Below are 21,846 nucleotides of genomic sequence, written 5' to 3' on the forward strand. Positions count from 1 at the left end.
TAATATACCACGGAGAACCCAAATGTCCATTCAGACAACGACATGAGAGACACCACAGGACTGAAGTACCTGCTCAGCAGAGATAAGCAGGATCTCGTGTCGGGCCTTCTCAATCCCTTCTTTAGTGCCAGTGATCTTGATCTGGTTGCTGGGGTCATCTGGGCGGGGGATCTGGATCTTGGTTGCAGTTTTGAGCTCCAGGTCCTGCAGCTTCTCACCATTCTTCCCAATGACAAAGCGGTGGTGCTCCTTGGGGATGGCAACTGTCGCTGAAGCCTGCAACACAAAGGCCAAGCATCAGTGAGAGCCCTCACCTGTACAGGGAAAGCTTTTCAGACCCTGCTTAGTGCTACAGCTGAGGAGTAAGCACAGTGCCTTCCAGCACAAGACTTATACTGTGCCAGAGGAGTTGATCTAAGGTGCCTGTATTCCATGATTCTAAATCCCACTATTCCCTAAAAAGTCTTCTGTTTTCCCAGAAGCAGTACACTGAATAAGCACAGGCCTTCAGGCACAGATGAGGTGTCTATGCTCCACTGTCTCAGTCTCTCAGCACCAGATAGCAGCTGGGATGATCTGGGGTAGAGTTTATCTGAACTCTGATACCTGCTGCCAAGGCTACAGAGAAGAAGACATAGTCAGACTCCTCGGAAACTGAAATTCAACACCAGAAACTTATTCCAGCAGGCAGAGACCTCAACTATGCTAACTATCACGGAGTGCTAAGGTGTCTTCAAAGCAGCACATGCTGCTTCAGGGACCGCTTCTAAATGGCTTCTCTTGAAAAGGAGGGTCTCCAGAGCTTTTCTCAGTCCAGCATTAAAGGACTGGCTTGTAACAGGGATTCCTGACTTCTCCCTTCTCAATGCGTTTTTACTGACCTGAGAGCTTAGGATTGCTACTGTGCTCTTGATCCCAGTGAATATGTAACTACTAACTAACTAGGCACTTAACAATTAAAGCTACAATGGAAAAAGAAATAAATCAAATCAAAACCAGATCACTCGGTGTGACTCTTCAACTTCCTGTACATACAGTGATGCCAGTCAAGCCAAGGAGAAGTTGCAATACGGACACACCTATCAGACCTGGGGCAAAGTAGGAGGGATATTTGAGGACAGCGGGGCATGCATCTGTGGTAGTACAACCTAAATTATTTTTTCAGATGCGCATTATGTAGGGTTTGTCCCTTTTTCTCCCCTCTGGCAGAGTATGACACATGGGCTGAACACCACTGAGCAGACACGGTATTAACTATTGCATTTACTACCTTGGACATTACACTTTAAAATATACCATGACACCTGGCTGTGATGGATCTTAATGAGAACTACCATTTTGATAATGAACTCAAGAACCTGAAGGTAAGAAATCAAAATGCAGAGGACTGAAAGGAGAAGCAACTGAAACAAGGAGTCTGCAATTATTTACCAATGGGGCTCAAGTTACACAACTCAGAACCCTGATCTGAAGCTTTCAGTATTTGGCAGAGCTCCCTCTTCTCTACTTTTCGTTCTCCTATCCCTCCACATTGTTCTCGGAAGGACTTCAGAGAAAGCACCATTCCATTCTCACATACTATGAATTTTGTGTGAGGGGTCTGTACCCTGCCAGCACCAGCACCTCAGCACGAAGTCACAGACTGAAGACTCCACCCTTCATGCAACACCATGGCCTGTAATTAGCTTTGAACCCTATTTTAAGCCTCATTTCCATTCCAAATTGTCAATTGTATGCTTTGAAAACAAATGGCAAAGCTGAATTAGTCATCTAATAACACCTCTTTGGCTTATAAGCACACACACCCAAGGGTCTCAAAGTATTTGGGAGTCTTGGGGAAGAGCAAGAACCAAGTGAGAAACAGTTAGCTGCCCTCACCTGAGTCTGCAGTCGAGCAACAATTTCCTTCCGAGCCTTCATGACTGCTTCCAGCTTGCCAGAGACCATGATGGAAAGGCCCTGGTCCTTGGCAAGAGACAGCTCCAGGTGAGCTCCTGTCTTCTGCATGATGTCAAGGCAGATCTTGGCCTGCTCGCCTTCTCCAAACTGATTCATGTCCTTGTACTTCCTCTCCTCCAGCGGCACATGAAACACCTGCTCAGCCACAGACACAAAAAAGAGCACAGCAAACCATCAGTGTGCCTTTTCCTGACAGTTCCTCTCTCTCTCATAGCCATACAGGACTTTAGTGGCAAGCAGACCTCCCAGGTTTGTGCAGCACATCAACCAGCTGTGCCCAGGGAAGTGCAGGAGCACTGCAGCAGCCAGTCTGCCCCACACTTCCTAAAGGGGGATTAGCACTCAATACAGGAATTCTGCAATCCTCTCTTCAGGCCTGCTTCAGCTATTTGTCAAACAGGGATGCAGAACTCCTTCTGGACAGTTTTCCACACATCCCTCCCCTCCAGAGCAGTCCTAGCTCTCAGCTGCAGTACCAGGCTAAAACATGACAAAGAGGCTGACATACCAAGGATTTCATAGTCCAGGGAATGCATCACCTCACCAGCTTACCCACTTTTGGGAGTGGGGAAAAGACAGGAGATAAGACATCCACTCCCACCAACCTGAGTGATGACAGAAGCCTTTATTGGTCGAATTTTGCTCCAGGGACCAGCAGGTTCCTGGGCAGCTTCCAAACATGGTGCTTTCTCAGGGAGTGGAGGGAAGGCTTCCTTGTAGGTTGGAGGATCATTCTCTTCTTCAGAGTTTAAAGCTGTAACTGGGGTAAAGCAAATAGGGCAAATGAGTCACTTTCCATGCAGAAACGCCCCTGTTCACAGGCACTGCAATTGTAATGAGGCACCACTAACAAGGGAGAGCAAATGGCTTGTGCCCTGCTATTAATCCTATTACAACTATGCCTATGGGGCTGCCAAGTCTGGAGCACGACTGGCATCAGCACAGCACAGACTGCAGTGGATGCCACAAACCACCAGCCTTGTCTGAGCTGGCACAGGAGGTGCAGGGAGTGAACACGCAAGTGAATGGTGGCAGCAACAGCACCTTACTGCCAACTTGGTCAAGAGGGGTTCAACTGGGGGAAGGCTGAGCAGAAAGGAGTGAAAGGACCAGAGCAAGGGTGCAGGTCAGAAGGGGATAAGACAAACATAGGCCCAGGAAAAAGGCAGAGAAGGACTATAGTTAAGGCAAAGTCTAGGGAAAGCCTGTACACTATGTTTGACTTGCTTGTGCCCTGGGCCATACCAAATGGGGCAGTTCACAGCTGGGAATAGATGCCAAAACCCATCACTGAGTCAGTTCACATGGTTAGTGACCGTCCCCAGCACCTGGCTGAGCAAAGGGTGGAAATGACAGCCCAGGACACTGATCCATGAGGCTCTTGTGTAGCTCAGTGCCCCACTCTTGTGTGTGCCCCATCCCAGGGCTGAGAGCACTGCAACCCAGAACTCTGAAGTGTTCAGGCCTGTCTCCTTGCAGCCCTGCACTGTGCAGCATCATCCCTGTGCTGCTGGGGGTGGAAAACTAGAGTCTAGCAAAACACTAATTTAGGAAAGGAAAATGCACACTTTTAGGGAACCAGACATATGGAGTGAGCTTGGGTATGAGGTCTGTGCAGTCTGGATCTCGAGACACATCACAGAAACTCACCTTTCACTTGCTGCTGGGTCAGGCCGCTGCGGTGTTCAGCAAAGCTCTCCTGGGTCAAAACTGCCACAGAGCTCATTGTCGACTTCCCACCCACACACAATCCGGGTATGCCACTGGGAGAGATGGAAGTGGCAACAGTATTACCAACAGCATGCACAAAGTCAGTCCAGGAAGACAGAGTATATGTTACTGAGCACTCCTCCAGTGTTTCCTCTTGAAAAGCACCCACAGAGCCCATGGGCTGCCCAATTTCCTTGTTGAAACAGACAGGAGTTTAGGGGGGATATTTCCTCTCTACATAGTGGCCACCAAAACCAGAGCTCCTCCCTAAGAAGGAAGAGGATGTGTAACCGAAAAAGGCCACTGGAAAGGGGGACACCACAAATTTTTAGAGCATACTCTGATTAATCTAAAGTACAGTCTCACTAATCTATTAATTATTAATGGTGTGCAATTTTTACATGAGTATGTGAATGTCTGGACAGTCAGTCCAAGACCACTGTGTAACCCTAGAGAAAAAAGAGAAAGGACCCAGGAAGCTTCCTCTTTATGAGAAACTTATTTAGGTGCCTCACTTAGGGAGACACTTAGAAAGACACTCTGCCTAGCAAGCTCAGCAACAGCAAGATCCTTGGCTTTTCCAAAATAAGAACTTACCAGCTAAATGGTCAGTAGCCAGAGAGTCCGTCCTGTAAGCTGCCTGTTCGTCAGCCTGCCAGCTTTCGCTTTAGAGAAAAAAAAAGAAAAAAAAATAAATTAGGTCCAAGACAACAGAAAACCACGACACCCCTGTTACTGTAACTTCCAACAGAGCACCACCTGTGCCTTTCAAAGCTGCATCTTATCCAAAACGTTCTCGTACCCAGTTGCATCTCCCCACACATGACACCTGTCATGCTTTACCAGCTCTGCAGACAGCGCCACTGCCTACTCTACCTTCACAGCAGGAAGTCTGGAGTAGTTACTCTTTTACCACAATGGCTACAAGAGTGGCCATCCAATATCAGGCAAAAATATAGACAATTAACAACAGATGTTCAATACATGGAATTTCAGGGTTGCAAGCAAGACCTCTAGTCAGAAGAGACTAACAACCTGAAAACCAGCCAACAACACTGCCATCAGTCACAAGTTAGGAATGTAGTTCAGTGGAGCCTGGGTGAATCAACACAGACATCCTCACAAACTAAGGCTCAGGGCTCTCTGCACTCAGCTGCTGGGCAGTCCAGCTCTGCAGTTTTTATTGCAATAAGATCATGCACCAGGCACTAAATTCTGTCTCCAGGCCTAAATCTGAAAGTTGGAAGAAGAAAATTTACACTGGTTTACATGGACTATTTTAAATGTGTACACAAGGCAGAACCAGGAAGAATGATACACTGCTGCAAAGGGATTTCCATCTCCTGAATCTGGATCTCCAGATTTACTGAAAAAGTGCTTAGGAATACAAGTGAAAATGTAAAAGCCAGTACAGTACACACACGGTCAGTTGTAAAATATCCACACCCAGAGTCCCCCAGAGCTGTTCTGTGTGCTTCTGCAGAGCTTGCACTCCCCTAAAACCCAGTGCCTCTGCCTGCTCATGGGACAAGAGGCCCCCTCCCACACACACCCTGCAGTGCTGCTTGGACCATCTTCTGTACAGCAAACTTGACTGCTTTTCAGGAAAGTGACTGCTGCCATCCCTGACCTTCCAATATGTTAGAAAAGGCTCCCAAAACCAGCATCTCTCCTAAAAACGCAGTGTTGCCAATGGGGTGTCCCACATTATGTCAGAGCTGTGATGCAGTACGTGAGGCTGATGGTGGCAGAAGGAAAGGAGGGAAGAACAGGGAGAGCAGTGATGCAACAGAGTCATACAGGCCTGATCTGCACCTCAGCCAAGGCAATTGCCTTTCCCTACCTCAACATGCCTTTAACAGGCAGAAGGCAGCATGGACTGTGCTGTCAGAGCAACAGAGCTAATGCTGCAATTAAGCCTGGAATGAGGCAGCAGGTACTGGGACAGCCAGTCATGCTGCTGAAGTACAGCTGCTGCAGCAATGCAGATCTCTGCAAGGCATCTGCTGTGTACAGAAAGGGTGGCTAGTAACCTGATCGTGGAGAAATCTCCTTGCTGTCCAGGGTTACGCCACAGTGTAAGACGTGGTTACGTGTCCATGGCACATGCCTGCACTGCTCAAGCTGCTGCAGATCCAAGGAAAGCAAGTTACTGCCATGGCACCTGTTCCAGACTATCTCGGCAAGGCCTGCAGACTCTGTGGCAGCTCCTCCAGCCTGCTGGGTCACTAAAGAGGGTGCCACCACCTCACGGCAAGCTCCAAACGAAGGCAGGAGGGACAAGCATCCTAGACACCACAAACAGCTGTCAAGCTCTGGCTGGAGCCTTGCTAAAGGCACAGATGTGCTTATAAGTCTCATTTCTCCAGAAAACACCACCTGGCTGATCATGCATGTGTTCTCTTCCTTAGAGGAGGAGAGTAAGGATAAGAAATCAGTGTACAACACCCAATATAGCACCGACTTGAAAGACACAACCTCAAGGCACAGCTGCTGGTTTCACTGTGTACACACCAGCTGCAGAGATCTTCCTTGCAGCCGCCACCTCAGAGAGCAGCCAGACATTCAATGCAAAATCAAAGGGCAATGTTTATCCATATGAATTTCTGCTTCGTCACCCAGACAAGAAGCTAAGAACAAACACTCTTCACCTCTAGCAATCCCAAGCATCTGGTATATTGTAGGCCTCAGGGATTCATCTCTGGCCAAACTCAGAGGCAACCATTAGAATGGTATTTTAAATGTAATGTCAAAACCAGCAGTTCAAGCAAGGCATTTGGATCTTACACCTCCTTGGCTTCCCACTTAGGTTTTGAAACTAAGGTTACAGCTACGTCATGCCAGTGTGCAGCTGACTGGGTCAACAGGTTTCAAACTGCCTGGTTGATACACTGCCTGTAGTGCTGGCCTTGTGCACCAGAAGAAGTTACAGAAGTCTAGAGCACACTTCAATATAGAGAATGAAATCATCCTAAAATAACCTCCAGCAGGGGCCACACTTAATCACACGGGAAACACTTGTATGAAGAGAAACAAAGGCAAAGTCATACACTGCCAATACAATCAGTTCTTGTGGACAGAAATGTCAGCTACATGTTATTTAAAAGTATATTTAATAAAAACATTATCTCTCTGTTAATCCCATGCAGTGAGAACCACACACAGCAACCCCATGGCTGGGCTGGTTGTGGTGGGCACTGTCCCCTGTCAAACGTTCACACAGCACAGGGCCATCTCTTGGCTGGTGAGTGGACATAGATGAAAATACTTGCTTTCTGAAAACCGATGGGCTCCCTCAGAGACTGGAGGCCCAGGACCCCTAGTTTTGGGGAAACCCCGCTGACAGACAGCTGCTGTGTGGCAGAATGCAGTCTCCCTTCGCATCGATTCCCGACTTCGTGCATCACAGAATGCAACTCGACCGCAGCCCTGGCCGCGGGCAGCCCTGACCCATCCCCCATGTTTACTCTTCCCCTAGCGCGGCCCCGCCACCACGTCTGGCCCCGGACAGGAGGAGCCCTGTGGCGGCCCCGCCACCGAGGACGTGCAGCCGGCCGCGTCCTGCTGGCCGGCCCGGTGGGGCAGGCAGACACAGTGCCTCTCAGCGGGGCTGGAGCGGGCTTCCCCGGCCGCGATCCGAGAGCGGCATGGGCCGGGGGGAGCCCCCCGCGCGGGGCTGTCGGCGCCCGGAGCCCAGCCAGGCCCGCACCGCCACCGTGACCCCCGGCACGGGGCCGCCCCGCCGCTCGGCCCCGCGGTGCCCGGCCGAGGCACGGGGGAGCCGCCGGGCCCCGCGGGCCCGGCCGGGCGGGCGGCGCCGCCAGCGCCACCTCAGCACTGGCGGCACCGGGGGCGGGGCGGCGGGGCGGGGCGGCGCCCTTAAAGGGCCCGGAGGGTCCCGCTGTCACCGCGCCCCCCGCGGGGCCGAGCGGGAGGGGGTGGCGGGGGCGCGCCCAGCGCTCCGGGACCGTGCGGGAACGGGGCCGGGGCGCGGCCAGTGCCACGGGGCAGCTGCAGCCTCCGCTCCGGCAGCCCCAACCCGCCGCGGCCCTGCGGGCTGCAGGCCGGGGGCGGCCGCATCAGGCGAGCGGGGGACAGGCGCTCCCGCGGGGCCCAGTGACAGCCCCGAGCGCGGCTCCGCGGCCGCCGGAACGCTGCCGGCGGCGGGAGCGCGGCGGGCACGGCCAGCTCCGGGCCCGGCCCTGGCACCTCCCCCCGCCGGCCGTGGCCAGGGCGCTCGTCCTTCTATAGCCACGGCAGGAGCGGAGCACTCGGCCCGCGGCAGGCTGGGCTGCCCGCCGCCGGCGCTCCGGGGGCTGATCAACACTGGACGAACGCTCGCCGCCGGCCACTTTGGCTCCTATCGGAATCAAACCCTAACACACCGGGAAGGCTCGGAGCCGCCTCGGCCTGCACCGCTAGCTCCTTCCCACCGACGAGGGGAACCACGCCGCAGCTCGGCCCGGCCGGGCCGCCCCCTCTCCACGCAGCCGAGCCTCCCCCTGGGCCCGGCCCCACACGCCGGCGATACGCGGCAGCTGCCGCCCGGCACAGCCGTGCCGCCGCCGGCCGAGGCCGCGCCGCGGGGGCCACACGTCTCCCTCCCCACCTCCCGCCGCCGGACGCCCTCCCTCGCCGGACTTTGCCCTGCTCGGCCCGGCCGGCGGGAAGTTAGCGCGGACTTTCTAAGCAGCGCCGACACGTCGGTGCCCTGGGGAGGATGCGAGGCCGCCTCGGGCCGGGCCGCCCCGCCAGCCTCCACGTCGGCGCCGCGGCCGCGGCGGAGGGGCCGCCCCCCGTCCCCCGTGACTCACTCCGGCCGGTGCCCGCTCGCCCGCCCTTCTGGAGAAACGGAGCGCTCCTGGGAGAACGGCGCGGCGCCCGCCCCGCCGCCTATATAGGCCGGGCCGCTGCCAATCCCCGGCCCGCACGTCAGCGGGACATGCCCCTTCCCGGCGGGGCCGGCCCGCCACGCGTGCCCTGCGCTGCCGGGGCCGGCCCGCCACGGCCGAGCCTGCGGCTCTGCTGGCGGCCCCGCTGCCGCCGGCCCGCGGGGCGCACGGCCAGGGAAGCGAGGCGCGGGTGGCCACCGCCCGCTCTGCGCCCTCGGGCCCGCCCCGGGGGCCGCGGTACAGGCCCTTTCCACCTTCCCTGCGGATGCGCCCCGGAACGCGCCTCCCGACCGCAGCCCCGCGGCAGGCGAGGCTGGGGCTGCTGCGGCACCGAACCGCCCGCGGGCCCTGACCCAGCCCCTTACGGCCCCAGAGCTCAGGACTACCCACTTTGGTCAAGCCCGGTTTCACGCAGGATTAGTGAGCAGTGGCTCCTGAGGGCTCTGATTAGCCTGAAAACCAGGGCTTAGAGAAGAGAGCGAACACCGGGGGCGCCTGCCCGGAGTGCAGAGGGACAGAGAGGCCCCAGGTGGCCCCCAGAGCCGCCGCCTCCTGCAGAGACCGTGTCAGAGCAGAAGGGCCAAAGTAAGAGCAGGAGCAGGGAAAAACACACAAACAAACCCACAGAAAACCCCTAAACCCAACCCCTATTCCCCAGAAAAGTAAAAAAGAAAGAGCCCCTCTTCTTATTCCAGTCTCTAATTTAGCAATGGGGAAGAGTGAAGGAGGGCAAAGGCAAGCCAGCAAACACAATACCCTCCTTTCCTGCACAGAGGATGTTTATTACTTTGTGCAATATAAATGTTTTTAATTATTAGCTCGGCATACTCAGGGAACCAAGGAATAAACCCATGTCATCAGTGTAAAAATACATCGAATTTGAACTGATTTTTGCATTAACTCATTTTCCTACACAGCATTAATCTTATAATTCATAACTTACACTTAGTGACTGGTTTTCTCATTCCCACTTTGAAAGAGAGCACTCCCAGATCCGAGCAAACAAAATGAAAGAAGCTGCTCTGTGGAGCTCTGCCCACGAAAAATTGAGGTCTTTGGGATAACTGCTTTTCATTACACACAGTAAATTTTAGAGATTTCATGCACTATATTTATGGAAACATGGATGGTATTTATCCTTCAGTAAAATTATTATTTGTTAATAAACAAGAGTAGGTTTCTCCTCTTTTTATCTTACGGCTGGGAGGACATCATCCAAGCACTTGAGTTTTTTGACACAAACAATTCACCTGTGGGTGAAATCGGGAAGTCTGCTGAACAGAGGAGAACAGTCTAGAACTGACACCATGGCCAGGCACCTCGGTGGTCTATCTCCGCCTCCTCAGAAAGGCTGTTATCTCTGTGAGGATGCAGGAACACCACTCCGAGCATGGGCTTCTCCACAGAAAGGCAGCAAGAACTGCTGCCACTTCACATCTGCTCCAGGAGCTGGCTCTGGCTGCTCTGACACAACCACCTGGGCTGTGGATGCCACAAGCACCTGTAAGGCCCACGAGCAGCCTGGTGCTTACCACGGCATTTGGTGGCTCATGCAAAAGCAGAGTTCCAGGACCTGGGCAAACCTCAGCTCCTCCAGTGCAGGGTATTGCAATTTGGGACTCAATCTTGCTTAAGGTGCAGGATGCTTTTCAGGTGCTTTTTGCTCCCTCGTGTTTATCTCTCCAGTGCAAAGCAGGCAGGCTCCTCTCAACACTCGAACTTCCAATTAACTCTAACACGAGTAAGTACCATGATCCCCTGTGCCAGGGAACTAAAGAAGCATCACAACCTCCAGCCTACAGCATCTTACCAAGGCACCAACACCATTCTCCCTCAACTCTACCTCATTATCTGGTTTAGCAGGGGCCCTCTGTGGGGACATGCCACCTTGTGCCTCTGGGATAACAGCACAGCTCTCTTCTGCTTTCTCTGTGTAGTGCTGCTGCAGCCATGGGCTGCCAGATCATTATGGATTTCTGGCTTCTATCACAGCTTTCTCTCCAGGTCTTCTTAAGAGGCAATCTTCCCCTGCCTGTTGCTCTTCCTTTATTTGCCGTTGCAAGTGGTGAGAGGAAAGCCTGCCAGTGCTAGAAGCTACTGGAAGGCCTAGAGCACCTCACTATGTGTTACCCTCAAATGATTTCTGCTGAGGGAAACCTGTCACAGGCTGTTCTCCTAAGACGAAGATCTTCCACAGGGACAGAGGTGCGTGCATGGGGGGAAGAGTGCACCTTTCCTCCCACATTCAGTAAGTACATAAGTGTCCTGTGCATGGACAGAAGCACATTTAGAGGGTGCCATGAAGCTTATTTCAACCTCCTGCTCCTTATCAGCACATTGACCATCCATGTTCCATCCCATACCTCTTCTTCAATGAGGCTATGGAGTATGGGCAGAGTGGGGGTTGCAGGAATTACTTCAGGTCTTTTCTGTCTACTCACTTGCCCAAAAATGCAGTCTCACATTAAAAAATAAATTTAAAATACACTTGTTATGAAGATGTGTGTAAAATGGCTCCTCTGTAAGCCACGTGAAGGGATTTTTGGTAGCTGGGGAGAATGGAGACAGAAGGTACCCAACTCCTTGACAAACACTAAACTACCACTCCCCCTCAACCAACCTGTATTTTGGCAGCATTACAACAGGCTTCAATTTCATGACTTGTTAGAACAGTTGAAAAAGAAGTGTCCCAAAGAGAACACCAAGGGGTGGCAGAAAGGGTAAGGGATTGGGCAGTGTGTAGTTTCCATGGCTTATCAGACTGGCAGCTCATATCACCAGTCCGAGGGAGGACACAGGAATGGGACCGGCAAAAACATCAAACACGCACAGAGATAAAACTAACACTGAACTGGTTTGGAGCTTGTTTTTTTTGGAACATATGTTCACCCATGTGAAGGCAAGGTTGAGGAGTTAAGAAGCTTTCCATGATAACTTCACCCCAGAGCTCTTGGGGAAGGGAAAGAAAGCTGCACCTTAAACTACGGGAGCAAAAAGGTTGGTCTTTCCTGGCACATCTACCCTCAGCTGAGCTGGGATTTTGCAATGCATTTCTTCTAGCCTATTTGTATTTTCTGTTGTTATAAGAGAGTTCTATTTTTCCTGCCAGAAACCAAAAGCCTGATTTGGAAAGCAACCCAAGTATGTTCCAAAGAGTGTGTGCTGTGATTTTATTTCCTGTTAAATATAACTCCAGATTTCTAAAACTGTACAAATAAGCACCCTTTTTGTACTCTGGGTGCTTATCCCACACACTCAAATCAGAGAACACCACAAAGGAGCTACCCCCCAAAAGCATCCATTTCAGCACATCCCTTGGCAGTGGCATTAAGAGAGAAGGGATGGGGGTATACTTTACATCACACTAGAAAAAGCAAGCAAAAGAGGATTCAGGATGCAGGGCACTTGTATGCCAGAGTACTGACGTTCTCAGCCAAAGCAGGATACGTGTCTCAGCTCTACAGCTATGGCTGTGGCTCGCCAGGGGATCTTCCAACAGAACATCTGCATTTCTACAGAAAAATCTCTGTTAAACTGAAGTTAGGAGTCAAACTATACAGATAGTTCTGCTGAGAGAATAAAAAAAGTTTCACCGTAAGAAATGACTGAACATGAGTCCACATTGCTTATGTCTCTGACTTTGAGACTAGTTTTTACTTATCTGCCATGAGGAAGAAAAGTTCCATGGATGTGCAAATCAGACACCTATTTTCCCCATTCACAATCAGTGCTGGCAAGAAATGATTCTGTAGGCTAAATTCTGCCCCTTGGCTGTACTTAATGCAGCCCCACCACCTCCAGAGACCCACTGTAAACAGCCAATTAGAGAATTATATGTAGAAAGAGAAAAGTCTAAACCAAGCCTAGACACTAATCCCAGCTCCAAGCACTTAGTGATACTGTGAAGAAGAGAGGGTGGTGGAAGGAAGATGAGTGACTGTGTGTGTTTGTCTCACACAGCATCTGGGTGGTGTAAAATACAGGGTCCCAGGTGGGTGCTTTCCTCTCTCCTGGTAACCTGCACTGTCTATTGAGGGCAATGCTCTTGCAGGAGCAGAAAAGCTGACTTGATACTGAAGGAAAATATGGGTCTTAGACTTATTTCCTGGGCACTCTGACAATAAAGTTAGGCAACCATCAGCTAGCAAAGAATATATGCACTGCCCTTCCTAGCCTATATCACAGGGTGCTCTGTAACAAAGGGCATGCAGAATAGGTAGGAAGAACAGCAACAACCTACTGGTGTGGATAGAGTTCTAGTGTGAACAAGGAGCATCAGGCCTTCTGACTACTGGTTTTACACAGGGACACTCTGAGAAAATGAGATTTACTGAAAAAAAAACTGAACAAAGAACGTAGTAAAGAGAATCAAGCTCTGCTTTTAGATTTGCTGCAGATTTGGTGAATTGACCAGCAAAATTCTCTTAGTTGCCCTGGTTGTGCACCCACAGCATCTTGATTTTCTCTGTGGACTCGTTATTTCATTTCAAGTTGCTCAGAATGCTGTGATCCTTGGGTATCAGGTGCTGTGACAAAACAAATGCCTTTTCAGAGATGATGAAGGAAAAAAAAAAAATCAATGGACTGTTTAATAAAATCAATTCAAAAGCAAAGCAGAAGGAAGCCACAGAGGATCAGTCTGAGTCTGCCCTTCCACTTGTGAGAGAAATCTGATTTAACATAAACTTGGCTTTCAAGAAGTTGCAAAGGAGTAGAAGTTTTAAGGAGTAGAAGCAAATTTCAAGTTCCTGGCTTCTGGGAGCCAATAAACATTTTGACAAGGAATAAATATGAGGGATACAGTAAAATACAGTATCTTCCAGTTTCACAGTAAAGCAAAACACTATTTTGACTCAAGACTGGAAAAAGTGATTCAGAAAACAAAGATTCCAAATATATTGCCTGGAAAGTGGGAACAGCACAAAAATCACAGAAATTCAGAATATCTGACAACACACGGAGGTCAGAGTCTCCGGGGCCTGCTCAAAGCAGGCTCAGACCAGGGCATTCAGGGCTTTCCTCACTCAGCTCTTGAAAACCTTCAGAGCTGCACAAACTTTCTGGGCAACCTATTCCAATACCTGACTATCCTTACAGTGAAAAAAGGTTTCTTACTTGCAGTTAGAACTTCACATTTCAATGCTGTCTCTTTATGCTGGCCTGGACCTGCTTTTAGTTTAAATTTCCACCACGCTGTGTGCTTATCACTCCCAGGAGCTTTCAGAGTGGTGCTGCAGCCCTGCTTGCCATTCTGCACTGCAGAACAACAAAAATCTTCCATGATTAGCAAGCTGAGAGGGGCTTCCCAAAGCCTGCTAATACCCCAGTTACCCAAGGAACGAGGATTTTGGAGATAGTGCGTGCTTTGTTCTGCACTATTTTTTTTTCTGTTCTTCAAATGGAAACTTTCACTTCGCTCTCCTTTGGCTACTGGGTTGAAGTTCTTTTGTTTACCTTTCAGTGGCTCCTGTTCTCTCTCCATTGGCGCTGCAATATAAAATGAACACGTGGCAATTTTTTTAAAGAAGTGCTGCCAGCAGCTCTCATCCATTATACATCACCTAGCTTGAAAAGGCAAGGGATTTGCAAGCCCTAAACTTACCTTTTTCCACATTAACTGTCATATACTGAGAAAATGTAAAGTCAACTGTGTCCCTTAGCTCAAACCTGTCACCAGACCCACTGAGACCCTCCTCCAGGTACTCTTAAGCTGATGTTTGGCAGGCCAAAATTTTAGTACTTGCTTACAGCAGTTTATAAACATGATAACAACTACTTTTTTCACATTGATTAGATAAATATATACAGAAAAAAAAAAAGAACAGTGCCAAACGAGACCTCCCCAATGCCACTTTTCAGGGGAGGAGCAGAAAAATTGCAACTTAAGCAAAAATGTAAACAGACATTTGGTTTTGTCCGTTTTGTTTGGGTTACAGCTCTTTTTAATCTTGGTTAGCTACTTTCATTTGACGTATTATAAAAAAAAAACCTCAGCAAAGTTGTTCAAGGCTCCTTGAAAGATTGTAAAGATTCCTCAGTTTATAATGTTTATTGGATAACGAAGACTCAAGAGAATGGCAGAGCTCCATTTTTATAAACTTCTGTGTGCTCTGAATTCCAGTTTCCCAAGTCACATGGCTTCACGAGACTCTCTATTCCTTAAATTTCATTTTTCTTTATTTCTGTCTTTCAGTTGCAATAAGCAGCTTGAAACTAGAAACCAGGAAATTCAGTGTTATTGTGACAAACAAAACACTTGAAAGAATAAAAGCCTGAAACTTGCAGGGAGGGTACTGCTTTGTTTGAAACAGGACAGAACTACTTAAAAATGAAAAAAACCCACCTTCAGTTTAGCAACAACTCCTCTGAAAAAGCATTAAAGTAAATATCTGATTCCAACCACCACTTTGGAAAATGCTCTGACCCTCACTGTTTAAGCACTGCCTTCCCTTTGTCCTATTCATAGCACATGCAACAGGGGCTCAGCGTATCCACAGACAAGCACTAATTCCTAATCTCTACTAGGCCAAGCAAAAGGCTCTTCATGTGTTAGACAGAATTACATCACGGTGATCTAAACTGACAGTGAAAAACCCAGACAGTCTTCCCTTCCAAATTTGCAAGGCCACTTTAAGCCTGCTATGAAAGGAGAGAAAGAGAGATAGAGAGAACTCAGAGTAAAACTATTCCCCCTGATTGTTACAAATAATATTATTTTATGCTTAAAACCCCTTTTCATAACTGAATTATTCCCAGTTCTACCCTGCTCATCTTAGGGCTGAAGTGGAACAGGACATGGACCATTTTGGGTACAATTTGTTTGTTTTGATACGTCATACTGCTCAGTCCTCCACCCACTTGGTTATTGTCTTTTGGATTAATAAAATGGTGTCTTGAGCAAGACGAGTTTTCAAATAAAATAGAGAGGTACCGTTTCCTAAATTTGGAAGGACTTCTAACTTTCTGTAATTACTCAGTGCTTGCTCTCATTTTACCCACAGCTACGCTGCATTCAACAGAGCCATCTACTCAGGATTTTGATTGCATGAAACTACTTGTAAGAGCAAGAGTAAAAATTCAGTTTTAAGCTTCTTCAACGCTACATAACCAGCTCCACTTTTAAGCAATAGTCATATACCTACAACTTGCTATCCTCCAGACATTCCAAGGGTCCTTGTAGGACCAAACACCTAAATCCCAGCACGCTGCACCAACTGCTGAAGTATTCACTTTGAAAACAAAGGCATATGCACTAGCAGGTCAACCATAATATATTCCCATTCCCACTCCCACCCTGCCTGCTCTGGGAGTTGTTCTTTTCAGCTTTCCTTTCAACTGCTCCAGCACAGGTTTACCTTCAACTTTATCGCTGGCACAGAGATAACAGCAAGCTTAACTTTCTCCTGAGGAATGGAAACAGCTGGGGCCTGGGGTACAAACAGCAGAACCCTGCTCTCCTCTTTCAGAAAGGCAGGAGAAATCAGGCAGTCCACACCATCTCCAGTGCCCACAGGAGACACAAAAATGCCCCCAGCTCCTGGGGCAAGCAGTAATAAGTCCACTGCAATCATTCCTGGCCTCCTGCCTCACTGTGGCTTTCCCTGGCTTTGCTTTTGTTCCTCACTCTCTTCCTTTTTCCTAACTCAATCCATGTACCCATCCCATGCCCGAGGTCCCTGTTCTGGCCACACAGCCTGCCCTAGGCTTTGTTTGTCACTCATCTTTGGAAAATATCCAGTTTATTTTGTGAAATATCCAGTTCAACTCCCAGTGCCAGAAATGCAGGGATAGACAAAAACAAGAGACTACAAAAAAGCAGAAGAGGACTAGCAAGTGATGCCACAGCAGGTGGTACCACTTGAATTGAGCACTGGCCACCAAGTCAGTGTTCCTCTGAAAAAAAAAAAAAGCCTCTGCAGATTTTTCAACAACTTGTTGTAAAACCTTTGAAATACCAAAACTAACATGGGTGGGGAAAAGGGACAGGGGAGAGATGCCCATGCTGTGTGCCAATACCTGGAACCAAGCCTGAAATTTGAATGATTTAAGAAGATTATTCCAGTTATCCAGTCCCTGATGAAAATAAGCCAGAGGTTACCTTTGTGATAGTCAGCTATACCTGCCTCATGGTATTTACTGGGAGAGATGATTCCAGTAACCTTCCTGTAAAACCAGAATCCTGATGTGTGACCTGGGGTCAGACAGCACTTTATGGGCTTTGAGAGAGATCTCAACAAGCAACTATCAATTTAACAACACAGAGAGAAGGCTGGGTCCTGCCTCCTTCAAACAGGATTGTAATAGTCAAAACACAACAGGGTTCCAAGTCTTTCCTCCTTAAAATCCAGTTATTTGCTGTGATGTTGCTGAATTCATAGCTACAGCACACAAGTATCAATTACCATGACATGAGGACTCCCAGAAACTCTCCTTCACAAGTATTTCTGATGCAGGTCAAAGATGTGGCATACATATACAAGTTATATGTGTGAATACTTTTACCAGAATCACACTGACATACATTTATAAGCAAGTTCCTTATAGAATTCTGTTTCTTGGTTTTGCTTTGTTTCCTTTTTTTCATGCTTGTTTTTATGCTTGTTTTTTTTGTTGGAATCTTTTTTCAGGGGAGAGGGATGGGTGTGTCTCTTTTCTTCCATTAGTGCTAAATAAATCTATCTGTTCCATCCCCAAATTTCTCCCAAGTGGTTCTCTCATCACTGAAAAATCATCAGTAAAACAGCAAAACTGTTGCTGGAAAACAGTTCCAGACACTGTGCTGTGGAGTGTAAGAAAACCTGGTACTACTTTCATTCTGCGTCAACAAGTAAATCCATTTTATTTTGCAATTAAATTAAATGACATCATTTAAAGGAGGTCGCATAAATATGACCGTGCTATTCAATCCTCTCAAAGGCAAAACTTTTGCTGTGAGTCACCATTTCTTTGTGTCTTGCAGCTACTGAACCAATCCCTTCCCTTCTTCTAGTGCTGTTTTTCCACTGAAGTTAAACTCATTATGACTTCCTCTAGATGAGCCTTTTGTGGTCCATCTTTTCTCTCAGGTTTCTCCCTGGTTTTTTCTGCCTGCTGCTTTGCAAGTGCCTCTTTTGTGCCTCTAGCTGGCCATACCTCCTTGCTGCAACCCCTGCTCCTCACAAAAGAGTGACATGCTTCCCTCGCTGCCTCAGCAACACAGGCAGCTCCCCCAGGCACAGCTGTGGCCAAGGTCAGCCCTCTGCACCCACACGAGCACCTACGAGTACTTAAGTTACTTACGTGCCAATAAATCTAGCAATAATTTGAAAAAATATTAGTAGGTATCTTTGAGGCTTGAAAGATCTACCAGATGTAAGATTCAACAACATAGAACCAGTCGTGAGAGACAAGTGAAGTCTACCCGCAGGATCGAAGAAAAATATCTATTATGTGGCAGCTACAGAAATGATTCCTGGATTCTGCAAGAATGCTGGGAAAATATCAGACCTTGTATAGGCAGAAACACCAAAGACCACCTAAATCAAGGACAAATTAACTATGGGAGCTTTAACACACCTTTTTTATTGAACAAACTCAGAACACTAACACAGCCTGATTACTTCTCCTTGTTGCAATTAAAAACCTTAAACACATAAATCCTCTACCAACTCAGTTTTTCTCCTTGCTTCGGCTGGAACTTTTCCTCCTCACTTATTAATACATCTTTTTCCAACCTGACTTTCTGAATTCTTCCACAGAAGTTGCACCATGAGAGCTAAGGGGCAACATGAGCTCACAGAAGGAAGATGCATAAAAAGATAACTAGAGTCATTAGGCATGCAGGACTTTCCATTTAAGACAGGAATGCAAATCACAAAATTTTAATAGACTGTTAATATCCTAAAATCTGCTTTCTTTTAAAGCTAAAAGACAGATAAATACAAACAAACACAAATCTCTCAGGTGCAATTCCACATTCAGGTTAAGCTAGCAAGCCAAAATTGTTCTTCTAAACCTAGGAATTTCTAAAATGGAAAGAGCTCTTGAAACAAGCCCTAGATTCCTGACACACTACGAGATTCTTGACTTAATGGCCAGTGTAGCATGAACACGTGGAGGCCAGAGGCCAGCTCCGGGTGTCCCAAGTCCCCTGCAATCCCTTCCCCAGGAGGCCCTCCTGACCAGGGCCTCCCTCCCACTCCAAATGCAGTTTCACAGGCCACAATCAACACCACAGCCTCTGCAGGAACAGCTTCTAGACCAAAGGCCTATAAAAAAAACAATAAGTAAAATAAAAAAACATGAGCAAAGCCCAGCAAGCTACAGTACAGCATTCTGCTTTCAAAGGCAGGGTAATTAGGAAGAGAAACAGAGGCCTAGTCCTGCAGCTGGGTTTTATTTTCCTATCCCTTCTTTATCTGTTTTCACGTTTTAATATAATAACACCTACTTAGTTCTTGCACAGACACATGCTGCAGATGTTCTACAGGCTCTGGGCCTCTCAGTAACGTGCTCCTGGACAAGTCAGACTTGTTATCTCCTGGATGAACACACCTTTCTCAGTCTGCTTTAAAAACCCTGTTGCAGCTTCTTCAGTGGTGCACAGAGGCCCAGATTGGTTTGGGTTGGAAGGGACCTTAACCACCATCCAATTCCACATCTGTCATGGGGGGGGAGCCTTCCACTTCCCAAGGCTGCTACAAGTCCCATCTAACCCGGCTTTAAACATTTCCAGGGATGGGGAAGCCACCACTACTCTGTATCTTTGTCAAGACTGTAACAATATTCCCATAAGGGTTCAAAAGAGCCAAGGAAACACTTGCCAGTCTCATTATTTCACTCTGAGGTTTATTTCATAAGCTCTGAAAGTATAGGCCTGAGGATTTCCTTCTGTAGAATTCTTGAATACAAAACAAAGTCAAACCATTGTTGAGTGATTTTTTTTCAAAGAGAAACATTTTCATATAAATATAATACTCTACAGAAATGCACCATTCAAATTGCCAAAACCCTTCAAGCTATGGTAAGTGAGCCATTCATTCCTAAGGGGAGGTTTAGATTGGATATTGGGAAGCAGCACAGGCACCCATCAGTCACCATCCCTGGAAGAGTTTGAGATGTATGGACAGGGCACGTGGGGAATGAATTAGTGGTGAACACATCCGTGCTGGGTGAATGGCTGAACTTGATGATGTTGGAGGTCTTTTCCATCCTAAATGATCCTGTGATTCTGACCATACACCTGCATTCAGTTTGAATGTCCTGGACTGGTCCCAGTGCCACTGCTGACTACTCTGACCATCTGACCAGTAGTGATTGGATGAATTACCCAAACTTCCACAGCAGCACAATCCTAAGTGCATTTGTATTAGCTTACCAAGCTGCTGTATACAAAGAGAACACTGTGCTTTGGAAAAGGCAGTATCACCCAAAATACTGCAACCAGTGAAACATCCCAGTTCTCTTCAAAAAGGTGCAAACTGCACAATTCACCTTGTCTGGGATGGCTCCCACTCAGATAACAGCTATGGAAAGCCCAAGGTTACAAAGCTCTCTTCTAACAGACCACACTATCTTCAGAGGAAGCCTAACGTTAAATGGAAAAAGACCAGCTAATTGACTAAGAAAAACTATTCCTAACCTACCAAAATCAAGTTACTATTGTTACCATTACACGGTGCAACAACCAAAAACAACAACATTATGATCTAATTCGGGTTCAAGGGGAAACCTCCCTCATTATCCCAGTCTAGATAAGTGAGACTAATGAAAAAGTAGGGACCATAATAACCTGCAAAATCATAAGATGCATCCATTTTTTCACCCTATCAGGTAAAGCTGGGGGAGAGACAAAAAAGAAGCCAACAGAAAAATTCAGCTTGACTTACCACAAAGGAGGAGACAGGAGTGTGTATCACACTACCAGCAGCAGACACACCAGAATAATCTACATGGAACAAACATGGAGCAATCTTTCTTACAGAAGCTACTTGGAAAACTGTCCTTTGAGAAGGATCCGGACTTCCTTTGCAGCAGTGGCAAAGCTCAGGCTGGCTGGTTACAGTGCCTCTGCCACCCTGCAGTCACATACCACCAGCTACTGTTACTGCCATATCTGATGAGAGCTTTTCCTGCTCCTGTCACTCTGATCCCTGTAAAACTGTGCTGTGGACCTTTGTGAAAAAGGCTGTGTGGTTTTCTTGTGGATGGCTCTGCCTATGACTTGGGTCACGCTTTATGAAAATCCATGTACAAATACGAAGACTATTTTTTTTCCAACTGCTTGAATCTAAACAGGTAAAGGGTTAGAGACAGAGCTCTAGCAGACACACACCTCCACTGCTTCCTTTCCTGCTTCACCTCTGATATATGTTCCTTTACCACTGAGAGGTATACCCAACCCACACACGAAAAAATACACAAAACACCACTTCCAAGTCAGATTTGGAAAAAAAAGCCCAACAAAACACAAACCATACTAATATCTGTTGTCTTCTAACTAAAGACAGTTGTCAGAATAGAACCAGTAGGAAAAATGGAGACTAAATCACTAGGGAGGCTCTTCACTTACTTACTGAACAGAAAACATGTGATAAAGCAATGCAGCACATATGAGTGTGCAGATTTTTCTCTGCATTACACAACAGGATAAGACAAGAAATTACTCTTTCAAACACCTTGAGGCTGAATGTTACTAATCTTAACTTCACAGGCACAGAACTGAGAATGTTTCAAATTCTAAACTTAGTGAATTCAAGGCCCTTGCCTCATCTTCCAAGTTAACTGATCGCTATATTACCAATATTTCCAGCACAATCTCTTGTCTTTCAGCACAAGAAATTACTCTTGCCAGTAACAAAACCTCCCCCCCTGCTTGGGGAAAGCCGCCACGGGAAGTGCTGCTTATCATGTGCCATTTCAGCTATAGCTCAGGAATCATCAGCGCCCCGTGCTTAACCCTCTTCAGGGCTGCTGGATTGCTGGATCATCCCGGTCTATAAATAACCCGAAATAAAACCACACTGCAGGCAGGGACAGCGGGTCAGCAGAGGCTGAATTTCCCCTCATGTCATGCACAGAGGCGGCTGACGCTACCTGCAGTGTCACAGGTGAGGCCAAAACCCTCCCGCACCACGGCCCATGGCGCAGCCTCAGCTTTCGGGACAGCAGCAGAGGGAATGGAGACCACTGCACTCCGAGAGCCCGCAGCAGTCCGGGCCGGGGGCACAGGGCAGGACCCACCACCAACCAAAGGAGGGGGAAGGGCGACCGCTTCCTCGGCCGCATCCCCTCAGCGGCGGCGCGG

General features: G+C 48.1%; 1 protein-coding gene across 3 annotated transcripts in view; it reads right to left on the reverse strand.

Annotated features, from left to right (window-relative positions):
* Nucleotides 1-21,846, reverse strand: part of HDLBP (high density lipoprotein binding protein) — a 38,514-nt gene that overhangs the window by 16,146 nt on the left and 522 nt on the right. The window contains exons 1-6 of one of the 3 annotated variants that reach the window (XM_063408729.1): nucleotides 8,484-8,570; nucleotides 4,267-4,334; nucleotides 3,610-3,722; nucleotides 2,565-2,719; nucleotides 1,879-2,094; nucleotides 70-276 (exon numbers count right to left, since the gene is read on the reverse strand). In XM_063408729.1, the coding sequence (XP_063264799.1) occupies nucleotides 70-276; nucleotides 1,879-2,094; nucleotides 2,565-2,719; nucleotides 3,610-3,685 (654 nt within the window). In that variant the 5' untranslated portion in view covers nucleotides 3,686-3,722; nucleotides 4,267-4,334; nucleotides 8,484-8,570. Of the gene's footprint in view, nucleotides 1-69; nucleotides 277-1,878; nucleotides 2,095-2,564; nucleotides 2,720-3,609; nucleotides 3,723-4,266; nucleotides 4,335-8,278; nucleotides 8,299-8,483; nucleotides 8,571-21,846 lie in introns of those variants that run through there. The other 2 variants (XM_063408730.1, XM_063408728.1) reach the window with 2 other exon arrangements.

Source organism: Prinia subflava, chromosome 11 (assembly GCF_021018805.1).
Source record: "Prinia subflava isolate CZ2003 ecotype Zambia chromosome 11, Cam_Psub_1.2, whole genome shotgun sequence".
Taxonomy (NCBI): Eukaryota; Metazoa; Chordata; class Aves; order Passeriformes; family Cisticolidae; genus Prinia; species Prinia subflava.